This window comes from Antechinus flavipes, chromosome 6 (genome assembly GCF_016432865.1).
Source record: "Antechinus flavipes isolate AdamAnt ecotype Samford, QLD, Australia chromosome 6, AdamAnt_v2, whole genome shotgun sequence".
In the NCBI taxonomy this organism is placed as follows: Eukaryota; Metazoa; Chordata; class Mammalia; order Dasyuromorphia; family Dasyuridae; genus Antechinus; species Antechinus flavipes.
In genome coordinates, this window is record NC_067403.1 from 67,190,572 (window position 1) to 67,217,519 (window position 26,948).

Sequence of the window (26,948 nt, forward strand, 5' to 3'; positions counted from 1 at the left end):
GAAGATTAGTGGATTAAGAAAAGAAATACTCCCAGTAGGGAAGCACTTCTGCCCCAAATTCTGATTTGTGGCTACTGGTATTTTCAATATGGTTGACTCACACTCACCTTTTCTGGTCTGGTCCATACAGAGGGAAAAGTTATTAATATCTGATTTTAGGTTATTTTAGAGAACTAAGGGGAAAAAAAGGTAGCCTTGCTAATGACTTACTAGGCAACCTTGGGGTTCTTTCATTTCCCTTTCTCACTTCCTTTAATTGTGTAATGAGAGATTTGAACAAAGGTGAACTAAGGTCCTTTCCAGCCTTAAAATTCCAGGAGTCTTTGGGATCTTTTCAACAATGTGGTGATCTAAGACAGTTCCAACAGACTTGGGATGGAAAATGTCATCTGCATTCAGAGAGAGAATTATGAAGACTGAATGTGGATTGAAGCATACTATTTATACCTTTTATGTTTGTTTTGTTTTTTCTTTCTCATGATTTTTTTTTTCCCTTTTGGTCTGATTTTTCTTACACAACATGACATATTTAACCTGTACCATATTGTTTGTTGTCTTGGGAGGGGGGAAGTAAGGATAGAGAAGGAGAAAATTTTAGAACAAAGTCTTACAAAAATGAATGTTAAAAACTACCTTTATATGTATTTGGAAAAATAATATTGAAAGAAAAATTCTAGTGTATCAATCTAGGTAATTAAGTAGCTCAACTGACATCATCATCTGCCTCCTCCTTAACCTTCCCACAGCTTCTAATGATAGTCGTTAGTTGGGTCTTCATGAACAGTACAATCAATAGTCCCTTTGTCAATCTCCAGCCCTCCAAACCTACTGCTTTCAACAAAGGTCAATAGAATTTATGGTGAAATCTTTCCCATAAGTACATGTCATATTCTCATCATCATAGCTACCATCTCTCTAGGACTTTGAGATTTACAAAACATTTGACATGTGTCACCTCCTTTGATCCTTACAAAAACTTTGGAAGGTAGGTACTATTATTAGCATCATTTTACATATGAGGAAACTGAGTCAAATACAGCTACATGATTAGCCCAGGTTCATACATCTAGTGACTAAGGCAGGTATGACCTCAGGGCTTCCTGATTCCATGTTCAATACTTAAAAAAAAGTTACAGAAAAATATATAAACATGTGTCTGTGTATATGTATACATCTATAGTTCTGTGGGAGGTATGTGTTCCTACGCAAAACCCGGCCAAGCTTGAAAATGGAGAACCTGCATGTGAATCCTGGCTCTGTCACCATGTGACTTTGGACAACTTGTTAATAATCTCTTTGGGCCTCAATTTCTTATTTGTAAAGTAAAAGCATCAGGTTAGATCACCTCTAAAGTCCTTCCTAGTCCTAAATCTGTGATCTTATTTAATTATACATGCACACACAATTAAAACACTCTCTGACAATAACCCTGCTTCTTCAAAGGGTATGTGTTCCAAGGCTTGTGGCAAAAGAACAATGCTGTTCTCATTAAGTCTAGGATTCTGGGATACTTTCTCCAGTGGTGTTAAAAAAAGTGGGGAGTGGGGAATCAGGGTTTTTTTCTTCTATCCAGTTTGTATTTTTTAAGACGACTAAATAAAAGTTCCAAAAACAAAAACACCCAAAGTTTCATTTAAAGTGGCCCAGAGCATTAGCACTAATATATATAAAGCATTCTACAAACTAACTAGACTTAAAAGTCAATCAAGAATTAAAGCCTGGCTGACTTTACTAACATACCTACCCAGGTAAGAGATGCCAGACAACAATGACCATGGGACAAGCTACAAAGAATAATCCCTGACTCCTGCTTGGGAAAAATGCCCCATGAGTTATTCTAAGGGTAATTATCTTCTTCCTGATAAAAGCTGATAGAATGAACCTGCTACAACTGCATAGCCTCTTTGTTAATGTAACATGACTGACCTTTAGCAAAATTAATTGATTTTTTAGAAGTACACAATTAAAGCAAATACAATTTATTCAGCAACATCATGAGTTTTATGTAAATATTAATTTGGATAGCAAAATATGGACTATAGATGGTTTAATAGCTAACTAACCCCAAGTTGATCTGAATACACCTCCCTATGCAAGGGTGGGGCTGGTATCGGGAACAAAATAAAGAGACTGTACAGCCTTGTAACTTCTATGATTCCTGGAGTTTTACTGCAACAGAAAGACTGATTTGGGGACCCGGGAACTTGCCCTGCTTCAAAGTTTGATGCCAATTATATATTTCCTATATAGATAGATATATAATCATATATCTCTTAAGATATGTATTGCTTAACAGTGAAGCTTCACTGTCTTTCAGTCCAGACCCCCCCCCAAAATTAAAGATACCTCATCCAATGTGTCCATCTCACCCAGAATGATTAGAGAAGGCTGATTGTAGAGTTGGAATATGACTTTTTAGAGATTCATCTAAAGGTTCTAACGCAGTAGTCTATGACCTTGTTTTATCAATATTCTTTTAACTGTTTTCAAAATAATTTGATTTCTTTCTCAATTTGTATATTTAATCTTATTCCATTAAAAATATTCTGAGAGGAGGTCCAAAGTTTTTTTACTCCTTTACTCCCCAAAATGTAAAGAATCACTGATCTGTAACAGTTTCTTCATTTTACAGATGGGGAAACTGAGGTACAGAAAGATAAAATAATTTACCCAAAGTCCCCTTTGTAGTGAGGGACAGAGTTGGCATTTGGATGTCCAAACTGCCTGGAAATGTCAGCAGTAACACGCCAAATAAATTTTTGACAAATGTTTGTTAACAGCCCTTTTTATAGTGTCAAGGAAGTGGAAATTGAGTGGATGTCCATCAGTTGGGTCATGGCCAATATGGTATAGATGAATGCAATGAAATATTATTGTTCTATAAGAAATGAGAAGTAGTTTGATTTCAGAAGAGCCTGGAAAGACCCTGGAAAGAACTGATAGTTCTTTAGAACCAAGTAGAAACAAAGAACATTCTACACAGTAACAAGATTATGCAATGATGAATTATGACAGACTTGTGACAGAGCCATCCACATCCAGAGAGAGGACTATGGAGACTGAATGTGGATCAAAGCATAGAATTTTCATCTTTTTGTTGTTGTTTGCTTGTTTTTTTTTTTCTTTCTCATGATTTTTTCCCTTTTGATCTTATTTTTCTTATTTTCTTATTTTTCTTGTGCAGCATGATCAAGAATTGTACATGTTTAACCCATATCAAATTGCTTGTTATCTTGGGGGAAAGAGAAAAATTTGGAACACAAGGTGAATGTTGAAAACTATCTTTACATATATTTGGAAAAATAAAATACTATTTCCAAAAATAAATGCTTGCCTTTGCGGGGCTAGGATTCATTCCTGAAATGATGTTATATTATTATTATAGCAAATGGAATATATGACAATAATATTTCAAGAACATACCTTTTGATAGAAATACATGAACATCACTAATGTTGTAGTCAGGTGGGGAAAAGTGCTAACTATACAAAATGAGTCATAGGAACAAGATTCAAAACAGCCCCTGAACTGGAAACTACCACTAGTCTGACAATTGGGAAACAGTAAAAAAAATTGTGTCATATAAGGGTAAGGGACTGTTATTGCACCATAAGAAGTGACTAAACAGAAAGAACTCAAGGAAATGCGGATTTAACAAGAAGGGATTAGCGGGTAAAAAGCAGAACAATGTAAGTACTGACTATGATGATTATTTTTTTAAAATAGAGATCTGTGATTTCACTCCTGGGTGAGGAAATTCCTTCCATGAATTAATTAGCCTGGCACCTTCTTGGCAACTTCAGGGAGGCTTCTTAGAAAGCTGACCAGAATGCTTACTCAGTTCTCATAATCTGTTTATGTGAGAAAGAGGAATTAGAATCCAGTCTGCCAGACTTGGGGGATAGCTCTCTATCCACTGTGCCACACTGCTTCTTCAATAAGCACCCAAATCTGTAATATACTTTGAAGGAAAAATTCAAAAACAAAAGAAGAAAATGTGCTGGAATGAGGAAGTCAGCTGAATTGGAGTCAAAGGACCTGAATTCAAATTTGAGGTGAACCACTTACTATTGATATAACCCTGGGAAATAATATAAACTCTCTGGGTCTCAATTTCTTAATTTGTAAAATGTCACTACCATTGAAGAATGTTATCCACATGCTGCCAGAGGTGAGGGATTCATAATGCAGAATAGGACATATATTTATTACAGATGTTTTGTAATTTTCTAATTTCCTAATTTTTTTTCCAGCGTGAGGAATGGGAAAACGCCATAAATGCTTATTAGTCCAAAATTTTTAATTTTTAAAATACAATTGCTTTTAACAAGAGTTATAAATACTTTGCTTGCTTAGAAGGGGATCTTTTGTTATTTCCTAATTAAAGTTAATATGCACACTTTTAAAAACTTTTTATGGTTTCATTTTTTAAAAATAAAAAGGAGTAAGTGGCTTCTAAAGTACTGCTTTCTTCTTGATCCTGTGCTGTTTTTCATTTTTATTAGGGACATAGATGAAGACATACTTATCAGATCTGAAAATGACAAGACTGAGTACGGTAGCTAAGATACTGGATAAGTTAGAATCCCCAAAAAATCTTGACAAAGAGGGCATAGATGCTGGGCCTGAAGTCAGAGGCAGTGAGTTCAAAAGCAGACTGAAACATTTGGTAGTTGTGTGACGTAGAGAAGGTCACTTAAATCTATCTGTTTCCATTTTCTTGGCTATGAAATGAGAATAATAATATCATCTAATCCCTAGGATTATTGAGGGTCAAATGAGGGTCAAATTTAGGGCATTAAAGCCCTAAAAACAGGACCTGGTACATAACAGGCACTTAGAAAATTCTTATTTATAAAATAAAATGCCATCTAGGGGAGGGGTGAGGGAAAAAAATTGTAATACAAGTTTTTGCAAAGGTGAATATTAAAAACTATCTATGCATGTGTTTTAAAAATAAAAAGCCTAGCATTTTGTTTTCTTATTCATTTTCTTTCCTTTTTAATCTGATATTTCTTGTGCAGCAAGAGAATTGTATATGTTTACACATATTGGATTTAACATATATTTTAACATGTATAACATATTTTGGATTACTTGCCATCCAAGGGAAGGGGGAGAAGGATAGGAAAATCTGAAACACAAGGCTATGCAAGGGTCAATGTTGAAAAATTATCCATGCATATATTTTGAAAATGAAAAGCCTAAAAAAAAGCTTTAAAAATTAAAAAAAAATTCTAACAAATTATGCCAAAAAAAATGTCAATGAAGTATAATTGGCATAAAGTTTTAAATTTGGATTTAAAACCATCTTCACAAATACAAGGTGGAGAATACAACTAAACAGCAGTTTGAATAAGATGTGGGGAAGTGGCTCTCAGTAGAATACAGGCTCAATGAGTTTACAGGAGAACAGCAGCCAAAAAAAAAAAAAAAGCTAAGCAATTCTTGACTGCATTGAGGAAGAGACTTTTATAAGCAGTTCTGCTTTACTCAATCTTGGTTAGTCCAAATCAGGGGAATTACTAAGTTCTGGGTATAGCATTTCAGGAATGATATTTGATGTTAAAATCCAGAATGGGAAATCATATTGTTCAAGAGCCTTAAGATCATGCCATAGGACATTAATGCATTGTTGATCAGAGTTGTGAATTGATCTAACCATTCTGAAGAGCAATTTAGAACTACGCTCAAAGGGTTATTAAACTTTGATCCAGCAATAACACTACTCTGTCTGTATCCCAAAGAAATCATTTAAAAGAGAAAAGGACCCATCTGTATAAAACTAAATAGAGAAGCTCTTTTTATGGTGGCAGAGAATTAGAAATTGAGTGGATGCCCATCAATTGAGGAATGGTTGAACAAGAAGTGATATATGTAATATAATGTAACTTTATGCTATAAGAAATGATAAGCAGGCAAATTTCAGAAAAAAAGCCAGAAAACCTTACATGAACTGATACTGAGTAAAGTGAGCAGAACCAGAAGACATTGTACACAATAACAGCAACATTGTGAGATGATCAACCATGATACACTTAGCTTTTCCTTTTAAAAATCCAAGACAATTCCAACAGACTTCAGATGGAAAATGCCATATGCACCTAGAGAAAGAACTATGAAAACAAAGCGTACTATTTTCACTTTTTTTAATTTGTTTTTTTTTCTTTCTCATGGTTTTTCCCTTTTGTTATGATTCTTCTTTCATAATATGACCAATATGCAAATGTTTAACATGATCATTCATGTACAGCCTGTATCAGATTGCTTGCTGTCTTGGGGATGGAGGAAAGAAGGGAAAGAGGGAGAAAAATCTGGAAATCAAAATCTTGCAAAAATGGATATCGAAAACTATCTTTTATCAAATTGGAAAAAATACTATTAACTGAAAAAAGTTAAGAAGATCATGCTATAGGAAGGACCTGGGAAAAAAATTGGATAAAATATGAAAAGAGCCTCAAAATATATGAAGGCCTGTCATGTAGAAGGCAAATTAAGACTAGCTCTACTTGACCTAAGAAAGCAGAAATTAAAGTTAAGTTAATAAACATTTAATAAGCATATGTTAAGTACCAGACACTGTTGTGCTAAATACTGAGAACAGAAAGAAAGACAAAAACAGACCCCAGAACTCAAGGAATTCACAATCTAAAGTGGGAAGCAACATACAAACAAGTTATGTGCAGGATAAATTGGAAGTAAGCTCAGAGGAAAGACTCTAAATTTCAGGGAGATTTAAAAAAAAAAAAAAAAAAAACCTTCTTGTAGATGCTGTGATTTTAGCTGAGACTTAGAGGAAGTCAGCACAGAAATAAAGAAGGATGAAATGCTAAGGACACATGGGGGACAGCCAGTGAAGAGGCACAATTTTGAGATGCAAAGTCTTGCTCCTGAAACAACAGGAAGCTAGTGGTACTAGATCAGAGCACAAGAGGAGTAAAATGTAAGATATCTGGAAAGGTAGGAAAGTTCCAGGTGCTGAAGGGCCAAATGGGATTTTCTATTTGATGCTGGAGGGCACAGAGAGCCTACAGGAGTTAGGTGACAAGGTCAGGCTTGTGCTTTAGGAAGATCAGTTTGACACTGCTTGGAGGATGGATTGAGTGAGAAAAGGCTAGAGACTGGAAAACCAATGAGTAGATTACTGCATCAATAACCAAGTGTGAAGTGTGGAGGATCTGGACCAGAGTTTTGCCAGTGTCAGAAGAGAGAAGGGAGCATCAGGAGAGATGATGGGAGGGAGGGGGGAGAACGTATTTGATTATTGATTGGATGGGGGAGATGGAAGGGGAAGAGAGGCAGCAAGGCAGCTCTCGGAACTTCCAAAGAGTATAAAAATTCCTAGTTAACTCCCTTTTCTAGAGAATAATTCCAAAAGAGAGTAAATTGTAAAGAAGAAAATTTAGACTTGATAAAGAAAAAACTTCCCAACAACTGGAGAGACTCCAGAATAGAATGCACTGTCTGTGGAGAAATTGAGTTTCCATTGTTGAATGTCTTCAAGGGGAAGCTGGGTGACTACTTGCTGGCTATTTCAGAGTGGAGATTCCTTTTTTGTTAATGCAAAACTAGCTGGTTAGTTAAATTCCTACTAACTTTGAGTTATAAGATTCTGTGACTTTCAGGAGAAAAGGTAAATGGATAAATGGATAATATAGGGGATGCAGCACATTAAATCTGGAGTCAGGAAAACTTTAATTCAAATATGGCCAAAGACTCTTACTAGCTGTGTGATTCAGAGGAAATCGGTTAACCTTTTTGCCTCAGTTTCCTCATCTTTAACATGGGATAATTAACAGCATATCCCTTTCAGGGTTGTCATGGGGATCAAATAAGATAATATTTGTAAAGCACTTAGCACAGTGCCTGCAACAGAAGAGGCACTATATAAATGTTGGACATCGTTATTATTAAGCACATTGTGAGTCTAATCACAATAATAACTCCATCAGAGCTTGACCATCTCACCATGTAATAATAGTAAAGTGATGAGAGAACTAGACTTGATTCACTTGGGTTTGAATCCTGGCTTTGGCATTTATGAATGTAAACTTGTCCAAATCACTTAATTTCTCTAAATCTCAGTTTCTTCACCTACAAAATAAAAAGGTCAACTAGCTGATCTTTAAGATCTGTTCCTTAAAAATGCCTTCCAACCCTAAATCTGGAATTTGGGATCCTTGTAGATTCCTAATGCTAAGTTTTAGTGGAAGTAATGGGTTTGTACATAATTAGAGGACCTGAGCATTCTATCTCTACTCTGCTACTTAACTCCCCCTTCACTTTTGTGACCTTCACTTTCCTGGGCTTCAGCTTCTCTATCTATAAAAGGCAGGCCCTGGATTGGATGATCTCTAAAGAACTTTTATTAGCTCTAAAACCAGGATCCTCATTATATACTTCAACAACAATACTATATGATGATCAATTCTGATGGACATGGCCATCTCCAGCAATGAGATAAACCAAATCAGTTCCAATAGAGCAGTAATGAACTGAACCAGCTACACCCAGGGAAAGAACTCTGGGAGATGACTAAGAACCACTACATAGAATTCCCAATGCCTATATTTTTGTCCACCTGCATTCTTTATTTCCTTCACAGGTTAATTGTACACTATTTCAAAGTCCAATTCTTTTTGTACAGCAAAATAACTGTATGGACATCTATACATATATTGTATTTAACTTATGCTTTAATATATTTAACATGTATTGGGTAACCTGCCATCTGGGGGAGGGAGTGGGAGGAAGGAAGGGAAAAATTGGAACACAAGGTTTTGCAATTGTTAATGCTGAAAAGTTACCCATGTATATATCTTGTAAATAAAAAGCTATAATAAAAAAAAAGCATAATTTGATAATGAAAAAAATAAAATAAAACCAGGATCCTTTTGGACAAGCAGTCAGGGAGTCCAATATCCTGCATATTTCTCTATTTGATCTTTTACAATAAAACAACCCTCCAGAATGCTCAGTCTCTCCCAAGTCCCCAGTCGCCCTTCACCCAGATGTTTTACTTTCTCACCATATCCCCTACCGAAGATTTTATTAATGATCACACATGCTTTGTGCTTATGTCTCATCCAACTTCTCCATTTCTCCTTCTAACAGGTCAGCTTGATCTTAACTCAGAACACTGCATCCATCTGGTTCTTATCTTTACTTCCCATCTACCCATTCCAGAACTTAGCCTCCTCCAGTATTTCATCCATCTTCACTGGCACAAACCACAGCCAAGCTCCATTTTTAAAAAGCAGCTACTGAGTCACAATCAGGATGTAGAAGGGTGGAGGAGGGGAGAGAGGGAGAGAGGAGAGAACCCAAAGTAATTACATCTGATACAATACATGCAACAAGCAAATAAGAATATTTACAATAAAGCATTAAGAATGCAATGAGTGTGGAGAATCCAATGCTGTGAAACAAAGTACATGAAATTTAGTGTCCAAGAAGTTCCTGGGTACAAACTTGACTTCTGCCACTTAATTTGTTCTTTAATCTTCGGTTTCCTCATCTATAAAATGGGAACAGTGCTCTATGAACAATCATTAATTAGGTGGTCGCTACCCTAGGAGCTACAGTAGATAGAAAGTCAGACCTGGAATCAAGGAGACTAGATGTGACACACAGAGTAGATGAAAGGTAACCTTTGAGGGAAAGGTTTCCCCTCATTCCAGCTTCCCTTACTCCAGCTGGAAGATGTGGGCAAGAACTTCTGTAGGTGGCAGAATTTGAGCCGATTCTCAAAAAGCTATTGATTGTAAAAGGCAGACATGAGGAAAGATGTTGCAGGCATGGAGGATAACTAATACAAATTCAGGGAGATGGGAGATGGATGCTACTATATGAGGGATAGCAAGTATTTGGACCACGTGGTATATAGAGAAAAAAATGAGAAGGAAAAATAGAAGGATAAGAAGTAGCAAAACAGGGTATCCTAGAGGTCATAGGGAATCACCAAGTAGGTGAATGATATGATCAGATTCTTTGCTTAGGAGGAAAAAATGACTTACCATCTGTGTGAACAATGAATTGGAGTGGGGAAAGATTACAAATAGGGAGACAATTAGGAGGCTATTCAAATAGCACAGATAGAAAGTGAAAAGAACTTCTAATTGTAACTGTGTGAATGGAAGGAAGGGATGTGCATGTGAGAAATGCATAGAAATAAATTATAAGGTTTGGTAATTGACTGAATATATGATGTGAGGAATAAACGATGACAGTGAAACTATAAACCTGGGAATGCCTTTGACAGTGATCATGAATTTTGGAAAAGATATGGATTTTTGGGGAAGATAATAAGGTCTATTTTGGACACAGTTTGAGATACCTATGGCACATCGAGTTTTAAATGTCCGATAGGATAGTGGGGGGTGTGAGACTAGAGCACAGGAGAGGAGTTAAGACTCTGGGAACCACCTGCAGAGAACTGATAATCAGGCTCACAGAAGCTCGAGATGATCAAGCAAGAAGGTATAGAGAGAAATGAGAAGAAAGTCCATGAGAGAGTGTGATGTGGATGAAGATCTAACAGAAGAGACTGAATAGGAATGATTAAATATGTAGGTGAACTAAAAGACAACAATGTCATGAAAACCCAGAAAGGAGAGAGTATGCAGGAGAAAATGTGTCAAATGCTTCAGAGGTCAAGAAGAATAAGTGTCTATGTCAAGAGGAAGGGCTTAATTCACCTGGGTTTTCCAGGCTCCAGTACAGCTTTTTACCCATTAAGTCAATGCTGGTGCTTCCTTTAAAAAAAAAAAAAAAAAGCTTACAATAAAAGTTCAAGTCTTACATAGAATCCTTTCTGTTCTATGTTCAGATGTTTATGGGTAAGTTCATAATATTAAAAAAAAAAAAGTTAAGTTAAAATTCAAAGATCTAGAAGCAAAGAATAGATTTTGAGATGAATCCAAATATAGTTGTATGGCTATGGGATGTCCCACCTCAGGCTGTTCCACATCTGTGAAGAGGGGCTAATAAATGTGTGATTCATCTCACACTGCACAGCAGAGAAAAGAGACTATTCTTTTATACAGTCAAATGCCAATCATCTGCCCTACTATGGGGATGCAATAGTGGGGACACTATAAAATTGGAATTCCCCTTAACATTTGGGTATTTCAACGGTTCTCTACTTCTCTTGTACTTAATCTGATTACAACTTTTATTAAAAGTACCAACTATGTGCAAAGCACTGTCAAACCTGCAAGAGTCTGGGCTCTGTTGGCAACCCAGGGGCATCTCTACATCACAATGAGGCAAAGACAAAGGAATCTGTGGAAAAAGCCTTAACTGTAGTGGGAACAAAAAGATGTCTGCTTTATAGGGACTAGCCTGGCTAATCAAAGACAGCCTCAATATCAGTAGACTGACCAGTATGTAGCGAATTTTTTGGCCATGGCAATCTATGAAGCGAGGCAGTATGTAACCAAATGCCAGGCCCTATGAGGGGAAAATAAGATGAGGATAAATGACAAAAAAAAAAAAAAAAAAAAGAATGGAAGTTCATAGGCTGAAAGAATATAGATTTAGATCTGGAAAGGAACTCACAGTGGCCACTGAATACAGATCAGGAAACTGAGGCACACTGAAGTTAACTGATTTGCTTGCTTAGGTCTTCAACTGACTTGCCTAAGACTCCCAAGGCCAGTGCCTGTTCCATGGATTAAATACTAGTGTGAGAAATATCACTAGCCTTTCCTGCCCTTGAGAGAAGCTGATAGCCCATGGGCTCTCAGACCCAATGGAGTGTTAGACTGAACAACCAACCAAAACATGGTACCTAATGATCCAAGTCTTAGAAGGGTGATCAAAAACTTACTTTTGTTCACTGAAAGCTACACTTAGTAACATACATAAGAGACATTGTGCACTGTCCGGAGGACAACAAAAGGCAAGAGTTTTTGTTTGGAGAAGACAGGTGAGCCTTGTACTCTTCACTTAATTTTTTCTTCTTGCTCAACTTCATTCCTATACCAAAAATCCATGTGGGTTTGTTTGACAAAGTCCCTGAAATGGAATTGTGAGACACAAGATGCTAATGACAGATTAAACAGAAATTACAACAAATTTCCAACTCTAAAGCTGGTAAATCAGTTAACTAGATAGCCTGGGATCGTAGACTTGGAATTAGTTAAAACAAAAGACTTATTCTAAGTTTAAGTTATTACAGCTGACTTTCATCCACAGCCATAATTTCAGGGAAGTAGTTTATTCCCTCAGCTATCTATGAGCAGCAAGAGACTCCCCTCAAATTCTTTTCTCTAGGACAAGTGGTAGACTTTCTATTCCCTTTATTTTAGCAGAACAGAGCTAAGAATCTAGCAGATCTACTCTTGAGGAGTTAAAACCCAGAAGGGATAATAATCGTGAGACCCACATGGAGCAGTATGATGATAACATCAGACTACAGGTAGCCTTGCGTCATCAGATATGTGCATCATCATAAACATCCATAGACATGCATGGATCCAAATCAAATCCCCTATGTGTGTGTGTCCTCAGTGTGTTCTAGTCATATACATGTTCTCTCCTCCATGAGTGGTGTGCTAATCTGTGGGAGAGCATGTCTCATGTGTACATGAAGGGATCTTTTTGTATCCTTTTCATTAAATGCCTTTCTTAAAAAAAACTAAATTATTCTCTAGACAGTAGGCAAAAATGAATATTTTAGAAGGAATTATCTTGAAACTGGTATATTTTCTGGGGCATCGAGTGTGAATGAAAATGCCCTAAATGTTACATTTATGACCATGGGCAATCAAAAATAAAACATGGAAAATATGACAGAGTCCTTCAATTTGAAGCTTCATGCAAGAAAGAAAATTAAGAAAGAATAAGAGGGATGAAAAAAGTCAAGACAGATTAAGACTGTTTTGCTCCTGGAACTGGGGCAACAAAATTATCATGGAGTTAAGAAGGTACAAAGGGACTTTATTAGTAGAAAATGTATTTTATTATGATGAAGTTTTAAAAAGAGAATTTGAAGTTACTAAGCATAAGCTGGTATATTCACACAAGATTACAAAGTTCATTTGAGAGCATAGTTCAAATCTTGGATCTGGGTGAGGCTAGATAAATCATTTCACTTTTCATAATTAAATTCCTTATAGATAAGATTAAAGGCTAGGATTTAGCACCCTTCTAATCCTTATCTGTGATTTAAGGTCCAATTTAGCATCATAAAACTTTTTTAAAAAAACTTTTGGATTACTTTAGAATTACACTATTTTATGTTTTACATTATTCTACATGTATAAACTATATCAGATTGCTCACTATCTCAGGGAGAAAAAGGATTAGAATTTGACTTGTTTTTCAAATGTTAAAAAATTGTTTCAACATGTAATTGGGCGAGGAGAAATACTTTTAAAAATGCATTATTTTGAATATCAAACAAATTTTTAGATATGAACATATTTTGAACTAGCTAGATCTATAATAGAAGGATCTAGCTAGTGACAAAATACAATAGAAGTTGGTTCCTCATTAAGTGAATAAACAATAGCCAAGGAAAATAAAATATTTTTTATTAAGCCTGGCTTTTTTTTTTTTTTTGAGGTCTTAGGTTTCACTCATATGTAAAGGATGCAAGCAATATTTTTTAAAGACATTTTAGAATTTAGAGATGAAGGGGATTTTAGAGATGTTCACCTAATCTAAACCCCTTGTTTTACTGATTAGAAATCTGAAGTTCAGACATAATAAAATGACTTCTCCCAAGTCACACAATTATCTAAAGGGATTCAAAGGAGAGTGTCCTCAATGTTTGGGAGAAGGTCCCAGAACAAATAGTTCCTTATTACCAAAGCAAGTTCCCTATTCTCTAGAATCTCATATCACTAATTTTGAATTTGACTAAATTCACAAACCATAGGCATACTTCAAATAAACTACAGTTGGTTTTGCAAAGTCAGAAGCCATTTTCCAAACATTTCACCAAGGATCTCTGGTGAAATTGTAGATCCAGAATCAGCCTTCAAGTCACTCACTGTCAGGCCAACTCAGAGCCATTCATTTTACTAGGGAAAAAACTTTTACCTTTCTGCTTAAAAAAGGTACTGGAAGATTTACATTCATTTATATGGTCATTCAATCTGGTGGACAGGAGTTGGGGAGGAGAGAAAGCAGAATGACTGATTGAAGCTCCTGGAGGAGAGACACTGAGATACCGAGTCAGAAATTTAGAATTCTTTGGGTCTTTTTGAATTGTAGGTAATAGGAAATTCAGAGGAGATCCAGCTTAACCCTCTTATTTGTACAGATAAGTAACCTCAGGCCCAAGGAGATTAAATGACTGGAGGCATTTGCATTGTACCATCCTTCAAAAATGAAAGACAGAGGAAAAAAAAAAAAAAAACAGGAAGGCAAAGAGAATAAAATTGATGCTCCACTCCCAGCTGGCTTAATAGATAGGGAAAGGGAAAATCTGTCTTTCCAAAATGCATCCAGAGGTTCTCTCATACCCGTGCGAGCAGTAGTTACAGAAGTTAGAATTTCTTTAAAATGTTGTCTGCCACAAAAAGCGATTTTCTGCTAAAACCTCAACCGGAATGCCTGCAGCTGGCATGGGCCAGATATCGGGGAGCATGAGAAAAGGAGTATGAGGTGGTGAAGGAGATACACAGCTGGAGGAGTATGGGGCGCTCAGTAAGAGAAGGGAAAATGGGATAGTGGGAAGCAGGGGCTCTCAGAAAGAGAAGGTGCAAGGGGGCAGTGGGAAGCAGCGGCGCTCAGTAAGAGAAGGGGCAAGAGGGCAGTGGGAAGCAGGGGCGCTCAGGAAGAGATGGGGCAAGGAGGCAGTGGGAAGTAGGGGAACTCAAGGGGAAAGGGGGCAGTGGGCAGCGGCGCTCAGTAAGAGAAGGGGTAAAGGGGCGATGGAAGCAGGGACGCTGAGGAAGAGATGGGGCAAGGAGGCAGAGGGAAGCAGGGGAACTCAAGGGGAAAGGGGGCAGTGGGCAGCGGAGCTCCTCCAGTAAGAGGAGGGGCAAGTTGAGCAATGGGAAGCTCGCACAGGGAAGGCAACGGACGCTCCAGGCGGCTACACAGGCTGGATTCCGGAGCGAGCGCGTGAGACAGTCCTAAAGAAAAGCTCGATCACTATGTTCGCGCACAGAATCTTTTGGAGGGACCAGGAGGAAAAGATGGAAGTAAAGTGGGAACAAAAAAAAAAAAAAACATTCCCAGGGTACTGTGAAAGAAACAAAGGTGTTAAAGGGTGCTTAAGACCAAGTCGAAAAGGGTGGGGGGCAAAGGGGAAGGAATAGGGAGGTGGGAAACGCAGACACCCGCAGAGATCTTCATCCTTACCGCTCCAACGGCTCCATTCTGCGCTGAGCCAGGAAAGGGAGAGGAAGGCGCCCAGAGTCAACAACGCGAAAAGACTCACTTGCTTGAACCTCATTTCATAGCCCCGGCCCCCCGGGACCCTTCGGGGTCTCCTCTGGGGCCGCCCCTAGGCTGGCGGAGGGAGGAGTGGCTGCAGCGGTTCTCCCTCGAGGCTCCTGCGCTCCCGGTACAGCCGTAGCCCCGGATGCTCGGCCCCGGACTCCGCTGCCCTCCTCGGGCCCGGGGCACCTGCAGCGATAGGCGCACAGGGAAGTGGACTGAGTGCTGACTCCGCAGCCCGTTCCTCCGGGAGCTTTGGGACAGGGGCTGGGGCAACAGGCGGAACCAGGCAGAGTGAGCGGGGCGTGGGCTCTGGGGGAGCGCGCCACGCCTCCCGGGCCAATGGTCCCACGTGCAAAAAGCCGGCCGGCTTTGAGATAGGAACAGCTGGGCCAGCGAGCCGCTCCCGCTTCCCTGTTTGCCTCGTTCTCTCCAATCTCCCGGCCCCAGCTGCCCCCTTGCTGCCCTATCATTTTGATCCCTTCTGGCTGTGTCTCTTTTTCAGTCCCATCGATCTTCGGGATCCCGTTTGGTGTTTCCTTGGCTTGGATGGTTTGCCCTTTCCTTCTCCATTTTACCTATGAGGAGTTTAAGCAAAAAGAGTTGTGATTTACCCAGGATCACACAGCTAATGTGTCTAACTGATTCCAAGCCCAGGGCTCTCTCCACTGTGCCATCTACCTGTCTCAAAGGTAGCTGGCACTTTAACTTTCCAAACTCTTTCCGGGGCAAAGTGCAGCTTGCTCCATAAGCTTTGAGCCAATTTTCACAGTGGGCATTTCACAAACTTGTTTTGTTGATTGTTTTCCCTTAAGAAAGCGATGATGAAAAAAAAATAGATGAAAAACATTAACGATATAGATTAGATTTAAAACTGTATCCTACATCATTTCTTTACATTTTTACATTTTTTTAATTATAGCTTTTTATTTACAAGTTACATGCAAGGGTAATTTTATAGCATTGACAATTGCCAACCTTTTGTTCCAATTTTTCCCCTCCTTCCTCCCACCCCCTCCCCCAGATGGCAGGTTGACCAATACATGTTAAATATATTAGAGTATAAATTAAATACAAAATAAGTATACATGTCCCAACAGTTATTTTGCTGTACAAAAAGAATCAGACTTTGAAATAGTGTACTATTAGCCTGCTACATCATTTTTTTCCCCCTCCTCAGAACTGATTGTTAAAGGCTTACGAGTTATACCCTCCCTTCTCTCCAGTCTCATCACCTCCCTAACCTCTCTAGTCTATTAAATAATTTTGATATGATCTATGATGGCACAAAAGTTGGGGTTCGGTCATGTGAAGAATTCACAGAGGCCATTCTCTTTGGCAAAAGGTACATTTATTTGGGGGAAGAGATTACAGACAAAATGGAAGAGTCCAATAGACACCAGGAATGGTAAATATAAAATAGAGTTGGGAGGGCATAGGAAAGACAAATTCCTCAGTGGAACTCACAATTAACCACTAGAAAGGGAGCATCCCATGAGGTTGGGACATGCCCTTAGCTGTCAGGCTAATCCTGAAAGGGACATAGCACCCTAAAAGAATTAGTTAGGTATTTGTTAGATGTGGGAAACATAGTGGAGTTAGGGGAGATACCACGAGTCATGGGAGGAGTAAAAAGACACTAGGAGGCAGACTTCTTGCTGAGGGAGACGTCTTGCTGTGGCAGACTGACCCATAGGAAGGCAGCAACCAAGGGGTGGTCCTCAAGTAGGTTTTAAGGGGAAAATTGAACCTCAAGGACATGACTGGGATTTCTACAGAGGGTGGGGGTCTCGAGTTTGATAAAACTTGAATTTCAGACCTGACCATCTCCTCAAGGGATGGGACCATGGAGATAAATTGACCTCTATCAAAGCCGCATGCCTGCTTGCCTCAGGGATCAATTTCTTTACTAACCACTTCTAACTTTGAAGACCTCATCACAACCACCCCCAGATTCTTAAACCTTTCTCACCTTTCCTCCTTTTCCTCTCCAGTCTCTCAAGGATCTCCCTATCCTCCTTTCACCTTCCTTTCTTTCCCCTCTCCAGTCCTGTCATCTTCCTCCCAATTCCCCCTCACCTTCTTTCTTCCCCTCTCCAGTTCTATCATCTTTCTTCATAACCCCTTCTCACCTTCCCTTCTCTTTCTTTCCAATGTCATCATCATCCTCCCTTTCAGTTACCCTTGAAATTTACAAAGACTATCTGGGCCAAAATATTTTGATATGGCTATAATATTCATGTCTCATTTTGAAGGTGGGAAAAAGGAAATTAAAAACTGAAAAAGACTTTTTCATTCAATAACATGTTTGTTCTGTATTTACCTCTTCAAAAAAAAAAAAAACATCAATTATGGCAAATCTAAATAAACTAGACTCCAACTGTTTGGTTGGATTCCAGTAATCTTTAATTGGATAACTGTAGGACATTGAGGGAATCATTCAAATTTTCTGAATTTCAATTTCCTCATTAGCAAAATGAGGGGGAACACACTATCTCTAAATCCTATGACTTACTCTCCTTCTCTCTAATGCCACCATCTCTATTCTTAACCTCCCTCCCCCCTCAAATGTCCTTTCTTCATGGTATGCCTTAATGTCCTTTTCTAGTTAAGAACAGATTTGAGTACATCTAAATGCTCAATAGATACTGACTTCAGAAACCTGGGTTACAAGTCTTGTCTCCTAAGAGGTAGCTATATGATAATGGAGAAAGTACTTATTGGGAGGAAAGGAGAGGGGGGGGGTATCCTCTCTGACTATGGGGGAGAACTCTGAGAAACTCTCCTCCAGGAGAGGTGCACTTCAAGGAATCAAGATAAAGTGGCTTCATTCAGTTATTTTGGTGGGACTAGCTGTTCCCTCTATTGAGCTGAAAATTAGTCCAGGACCACTTCTACTTCACTGGAATTTAAGTGGTCTCATTCAAATGGGAATCTGGGCTTAGGGGCAGTGACAACATGGAAGGAATCGCATTCAATTGATCTCTTATGAAAAAAAAAAGGCAATTTTAAACTCATTTCTTTGTAGAATGTTCGAAGCTGGATTATGCTTTGTCAAGGAACCTCTTTCCTTGGCACAGCTGCCTGCCAGGACTTCTGCCCACTAAGAGATCCTCTTCTCAGTGAAAACCTCTTGTTATTTCTCTGCCAGGACCTTGCCACTTAGAAGTCTGGCTTCCTAGCAAAGCTGGCTTCTCAGTGCCAACAGAATAAAACTTCCCTTTTGCCATCCAAACTTTTCAAGTTAGTGAATTCTTTCACGTTGAATTTGAGTCGACTTGGGGGGGGGGGTTCCCACAACTCTCTGCATTGTCACTAATCACATCAGGAGGAAGGGAGGAAAAACATGGTAGCATTCGAGTTGAACCTTAAAGGATAAAGATCTAAAGAAAACACATAGAATTTCTCATACCAGGAAATAAACCAATCTAGTGAGATTGTGGGGTACCTGAAGAATAACATGTTAGAAATTGGGGAAAAGTCAGCTGTAGCCAAATTGGGAAGAGCTATCAATTGCCTTCAAGATCAAATATAAAATGCTCTGTTTAGAATAGTCAATTATAGCAATCTAGTGTTTGACTTTTGGGATAAGAATTCATTATTTGATAAAAACTGCTGGGATAACTGGAAATTAGTATGGCAGAAATTAGGCATGGACCTACACTTAACACCGTATACCAAAATAAGATCAAAATGGGTCCATGATCTAGGCATAAAGAACGAGATTATAAATAAATTAGAGGAACATAGGATAGTTTATCTCTCAGACTTGTGGAGGAGAAAGAAATTTGGGACCAAAGATGAACTAGAGACCATTACTGATCACAAAATTGAAAATTTTGATTATATCAAATTAAAAAGTCTTTGTACAAACAAAACGAATACAAACAAGATCAGAAGGGAAGCAACAAACTGGGAAAACATCTTCACAATTAAAGGTTCTGATAAAGGCCTCATTTCCAAAATATATAGAGAACTGACTCAAATTTATAAAAAATCAAGCCATTCTCCAATTGATAAATGGTCAAAGGATATGAACAGACAATTTTCAGAGGATGAAATTGAAACTATTTCCACTCATATGAAAGAGTGTTCCAAATCACTATTGATCAGAGAAATGCAAATCAAGACAACTCTGAGATACCACTACACACCTGTCAGATTGGCTAAGATGACAGGAAAAAATAATGATGAATGTTGGAGGGGATGTGGGAAAACTGGGACACTGGTGCATTGTTGGTGGAGTTGTGAACGAATCCAACCATTCTGGAGAGCAATCTGGAATTATGCCCCAAAAGTTATCAAGCTGTGCGTATCCTTTGATCCAGCAGTGTTACTTCTGGGCTTATATCCCAAAGAAATACTAAAGAAGGGAAAGGGACCTGTATGTGCCAAAATGTTTGTGGCAGCCCTGTTTGTAATGGCTAGAAACTGAAAATTGAATGGATGCTCATCGATTGGAGAATGGCTGGGTAAATTGTGGTATATGAATGTTATAGAATATTATTGTTCTGTAAGAAATGACCAGTAGGATGAATACAGAGAGGACTGGCGAGACTTACATGAACTGATGCTAAGTGAAATGAGCAGAATCAGGAGATCATTATATACTTCAACAATGATACTGTATGAGGATGTATTCTGATGGAAGTGGATTTCTTTGACAAAGAGACCTAATTCAGTTTCAATTGATAAATGATGGACAGAAGCAGCTACACCCAAAGAAAGAACACTGGGAAATGAATATAAACTATTTGCATTTTTGTTTTTCTCTCTGAGTTATTTTTACCTTCTGAATCCAATTCTCCCTGTGCAACAAGAGAACTGTTAGATTCTGCAAACATATATTGTATCTAGGACGTACTGCAACATATTTAACATATATAGGATTGTTTGCCATCTAGGGTAGGGGGTGGAGGGAGGGAGGGGAAAAATCGGAACAGAAGCGAGTGTAAGGGATAATGTTGTAAAAAAAATTACCCTGGAATGGGTTCTGTCAATAAAAAGTTATTATAAAATAAAAAATAAAAGATAATATGATAGAAAATAAAAAAATAAAAAATAAATAAATGTTCTGTTTAGCATCCAAGGCTCTTCATAACCTAGTTTCTTCTGATCTTTCCAATCTTCTAATCTTAGTCTACTAAAATGTAAAGAAGTCAGCTCAATACCCTGTATTTTTTCACCCAGTGACAGCCTTCTGGTTGGTCCATGAACAAGACATTCCATTCCTGGGCTCTGAGCATCTTCTCTAGCTGTCCTTCATGCCTGAAATCTCTTCTTCCTCATCTTCGACTTCTGACATTTTAGATGTTTCCTGTGGCTAGAAGCTAGAGAGTAATCTCCAGGTGAATTAAGGGTGGGAGGTGGGGGGCCAGAGGTAGAAAATCAGGGGACCAAAGAGTCCTATTTGATCATTTATAAAAAATGATCGGCAAATCATTTGATCTTCCTGGCTTCTTTTATGTCCTAACTACAATCCCACCTTCTACAGGAAGCCTTCCCTAATCTCTCTTGATTCTAGTGCCTTGGCTTTGTTAATTATTTCCTATTTATCCTATATATTCTTTTTAAGTATTTGTTTGCATGTTATATCTACTATTAGATGATAAACTCCTTGAGGTTAAAGACTGTCTTTTGTCATTTCCCACACTTCTCTCTCCCCTGAGCAGTGCCTGATATATAATAGAAACTTAATTGCCTGACATATAATTAGAAACTTTGTGATTGAGCCTTTGACAGTCAGGTGAAATCTAAAGACCTCTGCTAATCCCACTTAGTTAGGTTGCCCAGGACCTTATCTGTAGACACTTAATAAATACTAATTTAATTGAATTATATTTTGTTTAAAGTACAGTCCTGCAAATCTGTCAGATATTGCTTCTGCTGTGTCATTTTGCTTTCCCCTAGACCACTCTAAAATATAGAGAGAGCTTCTTTTTCTGTCTATCTCTCTCTCACACACACACACAGACACACACACACTCCATTCAAAAGAGCAAACACTAAAACATAAATTCTACTAGATAGGTGATTTTCAGGGGATAAGGGTTGTTTCTTCTTTCCTGCTTAACAGATTTTTAATTTCTAAAACCAAACATATAGAACCAGTTGCCTCTGAGATTGGCCTTCCTTAATAGTTTCATTGTGTCTGCTGGAGCATTGGGGGAATAGACAGTAACAGAGGAGGCCATGTCTAGTCACAGTTTTTTGAAGAATAAAAATGATGAGAAGCATCCCACTGGGTACTGTGCAGATCATTTTTTATAAATGATCAAATAGGACTCTTTGGTCCCATGATTTTCTGCCTGTGGCCTCCCACTTCCCACCCTTAATTCACCTGGAGATTACTCTCTAGCTTCTAGCCCCAGGAAACACCTAAAATAATCACTACTCTTAATGCACCTGGAGATTATTCTGTAGACACCACCCTCCACACTCAATTCATCTGGAGATCGATCCTTAGCTCTGGGGCTTACAGAAGACTAAATAAAATTGACCTGTCTCTCTATGCTCTGCTACTTTCCTAATCAGGATCCCAGCCCACTGAAAAGCCTCACTGTCATAATAAACCCTCATTTTTGCCAACCTTAATTTCGAGACTGGGACTGTGAATTATTTTGCAAAACGGGCAACACCAGCCTGGGAACCCCCAAATGCTGTTGGGTGTCTCATCCCTCAACTTTTAGTGATCTAAGCCTTTGCCATCCCCAATTGATTCACTGTATATCTGACTAGCATGACCCAGTGTGAAGGAGAATCTGTCACATCTTTTCTCCTTCCTAAGCCTAGAATGGCCCTTTTTGCAAATAATGTAAGGGTCAATCACACAGTCAGAATATTAAAATAAACAATACTTCACCTGACTTCTCAGGTTTTTCTGGGGCCTCAATAGCCTTTGTTTACTGTGAGACCAGTTTAACAATTTTAATTGAATTGACTAGCCAGTTTTTTAAAAAAATAATCTTATCCGGTAAATTTCCTGAGCTGTCCAGTTCTTTCAGCTAAATTGCTTTGTGTATATTTCACACTATAAACTTTTAAGTATGTCATCTCTCTGATTTGAACTTTATACTAATCCCAGGATATAGGTTATTATTCCCATGTTACAGATTAAGAAATTGGGGTTCAGATTGATTTAAGGAATTGATCTATCTGAGTATTCATAGAAAGAGCAGAAAGGTGAGGAAGTGAAGATTCCCCTTCTCAATCCCCACCCCCAAACAGAGGGGTGTGGGATAGGGTCTCTGTTTCACGATGAATATCTTAGGAATGGATTAGGAAGTCAAAGACAGATGTGAAGTGAAAGATAGAGTTAGGGTGGGAAGAAGGTTATGAAAGCAATAAATAAATGGGAAGAGATGAATGAGAAACCAGTTTCTAAGCCCAATTTAAAGAAGACATAATAAAGAACTTAGTGATGAAAAATTATATCATTTGGTTTAAAAAAAAAATCCTTCTATACATACACCTGATGGAATAGAATTTCTAGGTGAGAAAGCAATAATTTAAGGCCCCCTGACCTTAGAGTGCTTCTGTTCTAACAATCTGTCAGTGATTCTAAATCTTCTGGCTTTGGAATCTGTGATCCCAAGATCTTCCCCACCCAGATTGCCATTGGCAACCTGTCTGTCAATGATTGTAAGAGTCCTCTGGCCTAGAAATATAATAATATTTCTTCCTTTAGACTTTAGGGAAGATATATTAGTGATCCTGCGACTCTTTAACCTTAGAATACAATTTTTCTGACAATCTTATCTGCCAAAGATGCTAAAGTCTTCTGGCTTTAGGATTGTCCTAGATCTGCTGATTAGTGATAACCAAATTCTTGAGCACCCTCCTCAGCCATAAAATTAATATATCAATGATCTGAAGAACTGGATAAATATGTCTTCTTGCTTCCGGTGCTTTGCTATATTCTTTTGGAATTTAGTACTTCAACTGGCACTACAATTATAATAAACTTTGTCCTTTGACTTGGAGATGGGTTCAAGCCTGAAAATTCTTTTGAGACACCTCGGGACACTGGTCTGTGACCCCAACCTTTTGGGGTCCCTTCCCAACCTCAACACAGCCAATAAGTGACATTTATATAGCATTTTAAAGTTTACAAAATACTCTTCTCAGGGCAATCCTATATATATGTTATTGTTGCCAGTTTAGACAGATGCCATAGGGCTACTATGCTACACCTGCAGTCGGAATCTAACCTTACACATTTCTATTTAGTCTGAGCAAGACATTGGCCTCTCTTTCATTTTCCTCATCTGTAAAATGGGGATAATAATAGCTCCTTCTTCCTATGGTTGATGTGTAATGTTCTGTAAAATGCTTTGCAAACCTTAATGCTAGCTATTAAGTCAGGTCAAACTGTAGATATTGGACTTATTTGTATTCTGTTTAATTATTGTTCTTTCTTCCTTTGTGAAGGGGACCAATGACATCAACAGGGGTTCAAGGGGGATCCCTTGATTTCCAGACCAGAGTAACAAAAGACTTTGCAGACTCAGACCCATTTCCAAGTCAAGTAACAAAGTTTATTATAATTGTAATGCTATTTAAAAGGCTAGATTCCAAAAGAAGTTACCAAAGAACGAGGAGGAAGAAGATAAATTTATAGGTCTCTCTTTTTTTTTTAAGAGACTTTTTAAAGAGACCAGTTGCTTCATTTCACTGATTTATTAATTTTATGGCTTAGAGATAGAGTTGAGGAGTGGTCTGATATGCACCTCATTGTCTCAGAAACTTTGGTATTACTGACCAAAAGATTATTATCTGATAGCCAGCAATATTTATGGAGCAACAGCACTCCTAAAGCCAGGTAAACTTAGGATTATTGCTAAATCTTCCCTAGAAACTATACTCTATCATTCCCCCCTCAAGCAAGTGGAATCCAAATACATTTGGGGCAAAGAGATGAAGGTCTCTCTTGTGGAGCTGCTTCATATTGATAAGGAGTGTAAGAGCTGACCCTAGTCCAGACTGAAGAAGGGAGCCACATGACTTAATGATAGTGGCAGAAGCATCCAGGGGATGCAGAGTCTCAGAATTAGGTAACCAGTGGTATTCAGATTGAACAAGTTCATGGCTTGGAGCCTAGAAGAGCTCACTAAAAGGTTGAATAATAGTTGACATGGAAACATAAGTAAGAACACCCTTGCAAATGGAGATTTTCTACTCCTGGGTAAAAGACTTGGGACTAAGTATTCAATTCTAGAACATACATATCTTTTTGTTTGTTTGTTTGTTTGTTTTATAGCTTTTTATTTACAAGTTATATGTTTGGGTAATTTTACAGCATTGACAATTGCCAAACTTTTGTGCCAGTTTTTCTCCTCCTTCCCCCCATCTCCTCCCCTAGATGGCAAGATGACCAATAGATGTAGAACATACATATCAAATAAGGCATTCAGAAAAAACATGTCTATATCACAGGATACAATGTACAAGAAGCATGTTATTTCCACACTAGTAACATACTTGAATAAAATCAACTTTTCCATTGATGTAATGCAAAATATCTCATTAAATTACATCTTTTTAAGAAAACAGATTGCACTAAACTTCTCTTCTCTAAACCATACTGAAGATATTTCAGATTTTGTTTCAGTAATCAATGGAATAGCAGGTCCTGTAAATAGGGTATCAATTTAGGGATCTAATTTCATACAGGTATATATCTAGTATTGATTCTGAGGGAAGCCAAGAAGAGCTCAGACAAAGTCCTGTCTACTCTCCACCATTTTGGCTCTGCCTACAGGTATATATCTAGTAACAGGCAGATGACTAGGCCAAATACTATTTTACCTAATTATCTAGGATATAATGATTACATATTTTCAGATTGAAAACAGCAAGATCTTACATACTTGTATTGTGTTAATGGCTTCTACTCTTCACTTGCTCTGATTATAGAAATTTGGTATGGGGGAAAAAGCAGGGACATGATTATAATAGCATCAAAACAGGTCCTTCAGGCTTCAGCATGAGAGCACACACATGATAGGATAAAGCATCCTTAGGTCTGACTTTAGGTAAAATTGACAACCAATTATGCAGCAACATTTCTACTTCTTAGCCAGACTCAGGAATAATCAGATGGGAAACAATGAAAGAAATAGAACTGGGAAATTGAGTCAGAAGGACTCCAAGTCCAAGACTCCAACAAGTCAAGATTGTCCTCCCAGCTTTTGTCCAAAAAGATGTTCACTATAACAGATCAGCACTTCTTAAGGCATTTCTCTTGATTGATGGGTTACTGATTTAATGATCCATTAGACAATCATACCCAAATTCATAACTCAGAAGAATATCAGTTACAGTCCCAAGAGATTTTTATCTCAATAGCAAATTCTACTAATCACAACTGAGGGCTAGACATATTATTTTTACTCTTATGAAATTGCAATAAGCAATAAAAGTTTACCAAGACTCACATCACAGGAGATTCTATTTAACATCTTTTACATGTTTTTCTTTTCTTCTTCTTGAGTTTAAAGTCATCCTGATACAAGGACCAATCATTAAAATAATTTCTATATAATAAACAAGGTTATAGATTTTTAGTAAACACATTCCTTATTTGGGAACTATACATCCCAAACAATTTCATTTCTCTAGGGCTGATGACTTACCTACACTGATGGTTTACAAAATAAGCAAGCTTACAAAATAAGAGGAATTGACAGAGACCTTAGAGAAGGGGCTGAGCTTGCTGTTCTTACCTGCCCACCCCCATTATCAGCTTCCATGGGCTGTGCTGTTTGATATTTTCCTCCATTCTGCAAAGGGGGAAAAGGATGTTGAATACCCTCATATTTGAAGGCCAAGGTGATAAAGCTTTTGCCTTATCCCTCTTGTTCCACACAGTGTAATTATCAAATTTAGGTTTTAACATAATGACAATAACTCTGAATAATTAATATATACAAATAATTAACAATCTTAAAATTTTCATAAATAATAGTCAAATAGTCTTAGCTGTAATCTCCTCTTAATTTTCTAGCAAAGGTGGAAATAACTAATTCCCTAAATTACATTTATAAAATATTATAGAACAAGGTTAGTAAGATTGATGAAATAAATAAACTTTCTGCCTTCTGACTTTATTCAGTCCCTAAACTGTTGAAGCTTTGGAAGTTTTCAGAGAAGGTCCAGCTTCCCTCTTCCCTTAAATAAGTTTCCTTTTTGATTTCAGGAGAAAACAAGACAATTCATAAAATTCAGATAGAAAAGAATCTATCACAAAAATGAATAGGAGTCTCATATAATTTACAGTCAAGCAGTCAAGTTCCAATTTTAATATAACCACTACTTTAAAAACTTATTTTAAACTTGACTTAATTTTAGTTTATGAGATTTCCTAAATTCTAATTAAATGTTCCAGTCAAACTGAATCCACAAAACATTGGAGTTCAAGGGGGATCCCAAAAAGGTTGGGAATCCGGATCAGTGTCAGGAGATGTCTAAAAAGAATTTGCAGGCTCAAACCCATCTCCAACACAAGGCACAATTTTATTGTAATTTGTAATGCCAACTTTATAAAGCAGGCT

At 37.9% G+C, this 26,948-nt stretch overlaps 1 protein-coding gene across 1 annotated transcript in view; it reads right to left on the reverse strand.

Annotated features, from left to right (window-relative positions):
* Window positions 1–15,629, reverse strand: part of MGAT4D (MGAT4 family member D) — a 116,724-nt gene extending 101,095 nt beyond the window's left edge. Inside the window, exon 1 of the mRNA XM_051964597.1 lies at window positions 15,319–15,629. Within this exon, the coding sequence (XP_051820557.1) occupies window positions 15,319–15,412 (94 nt within the window). The 5' untranslated portion in view covers window positions 15,413–15,629. The remainder of the gene's footprint in view (window positions 1–15,318) is intronic.
* Window positions 15,630–26,948: the final 11,319 nt, after the last annotated feature.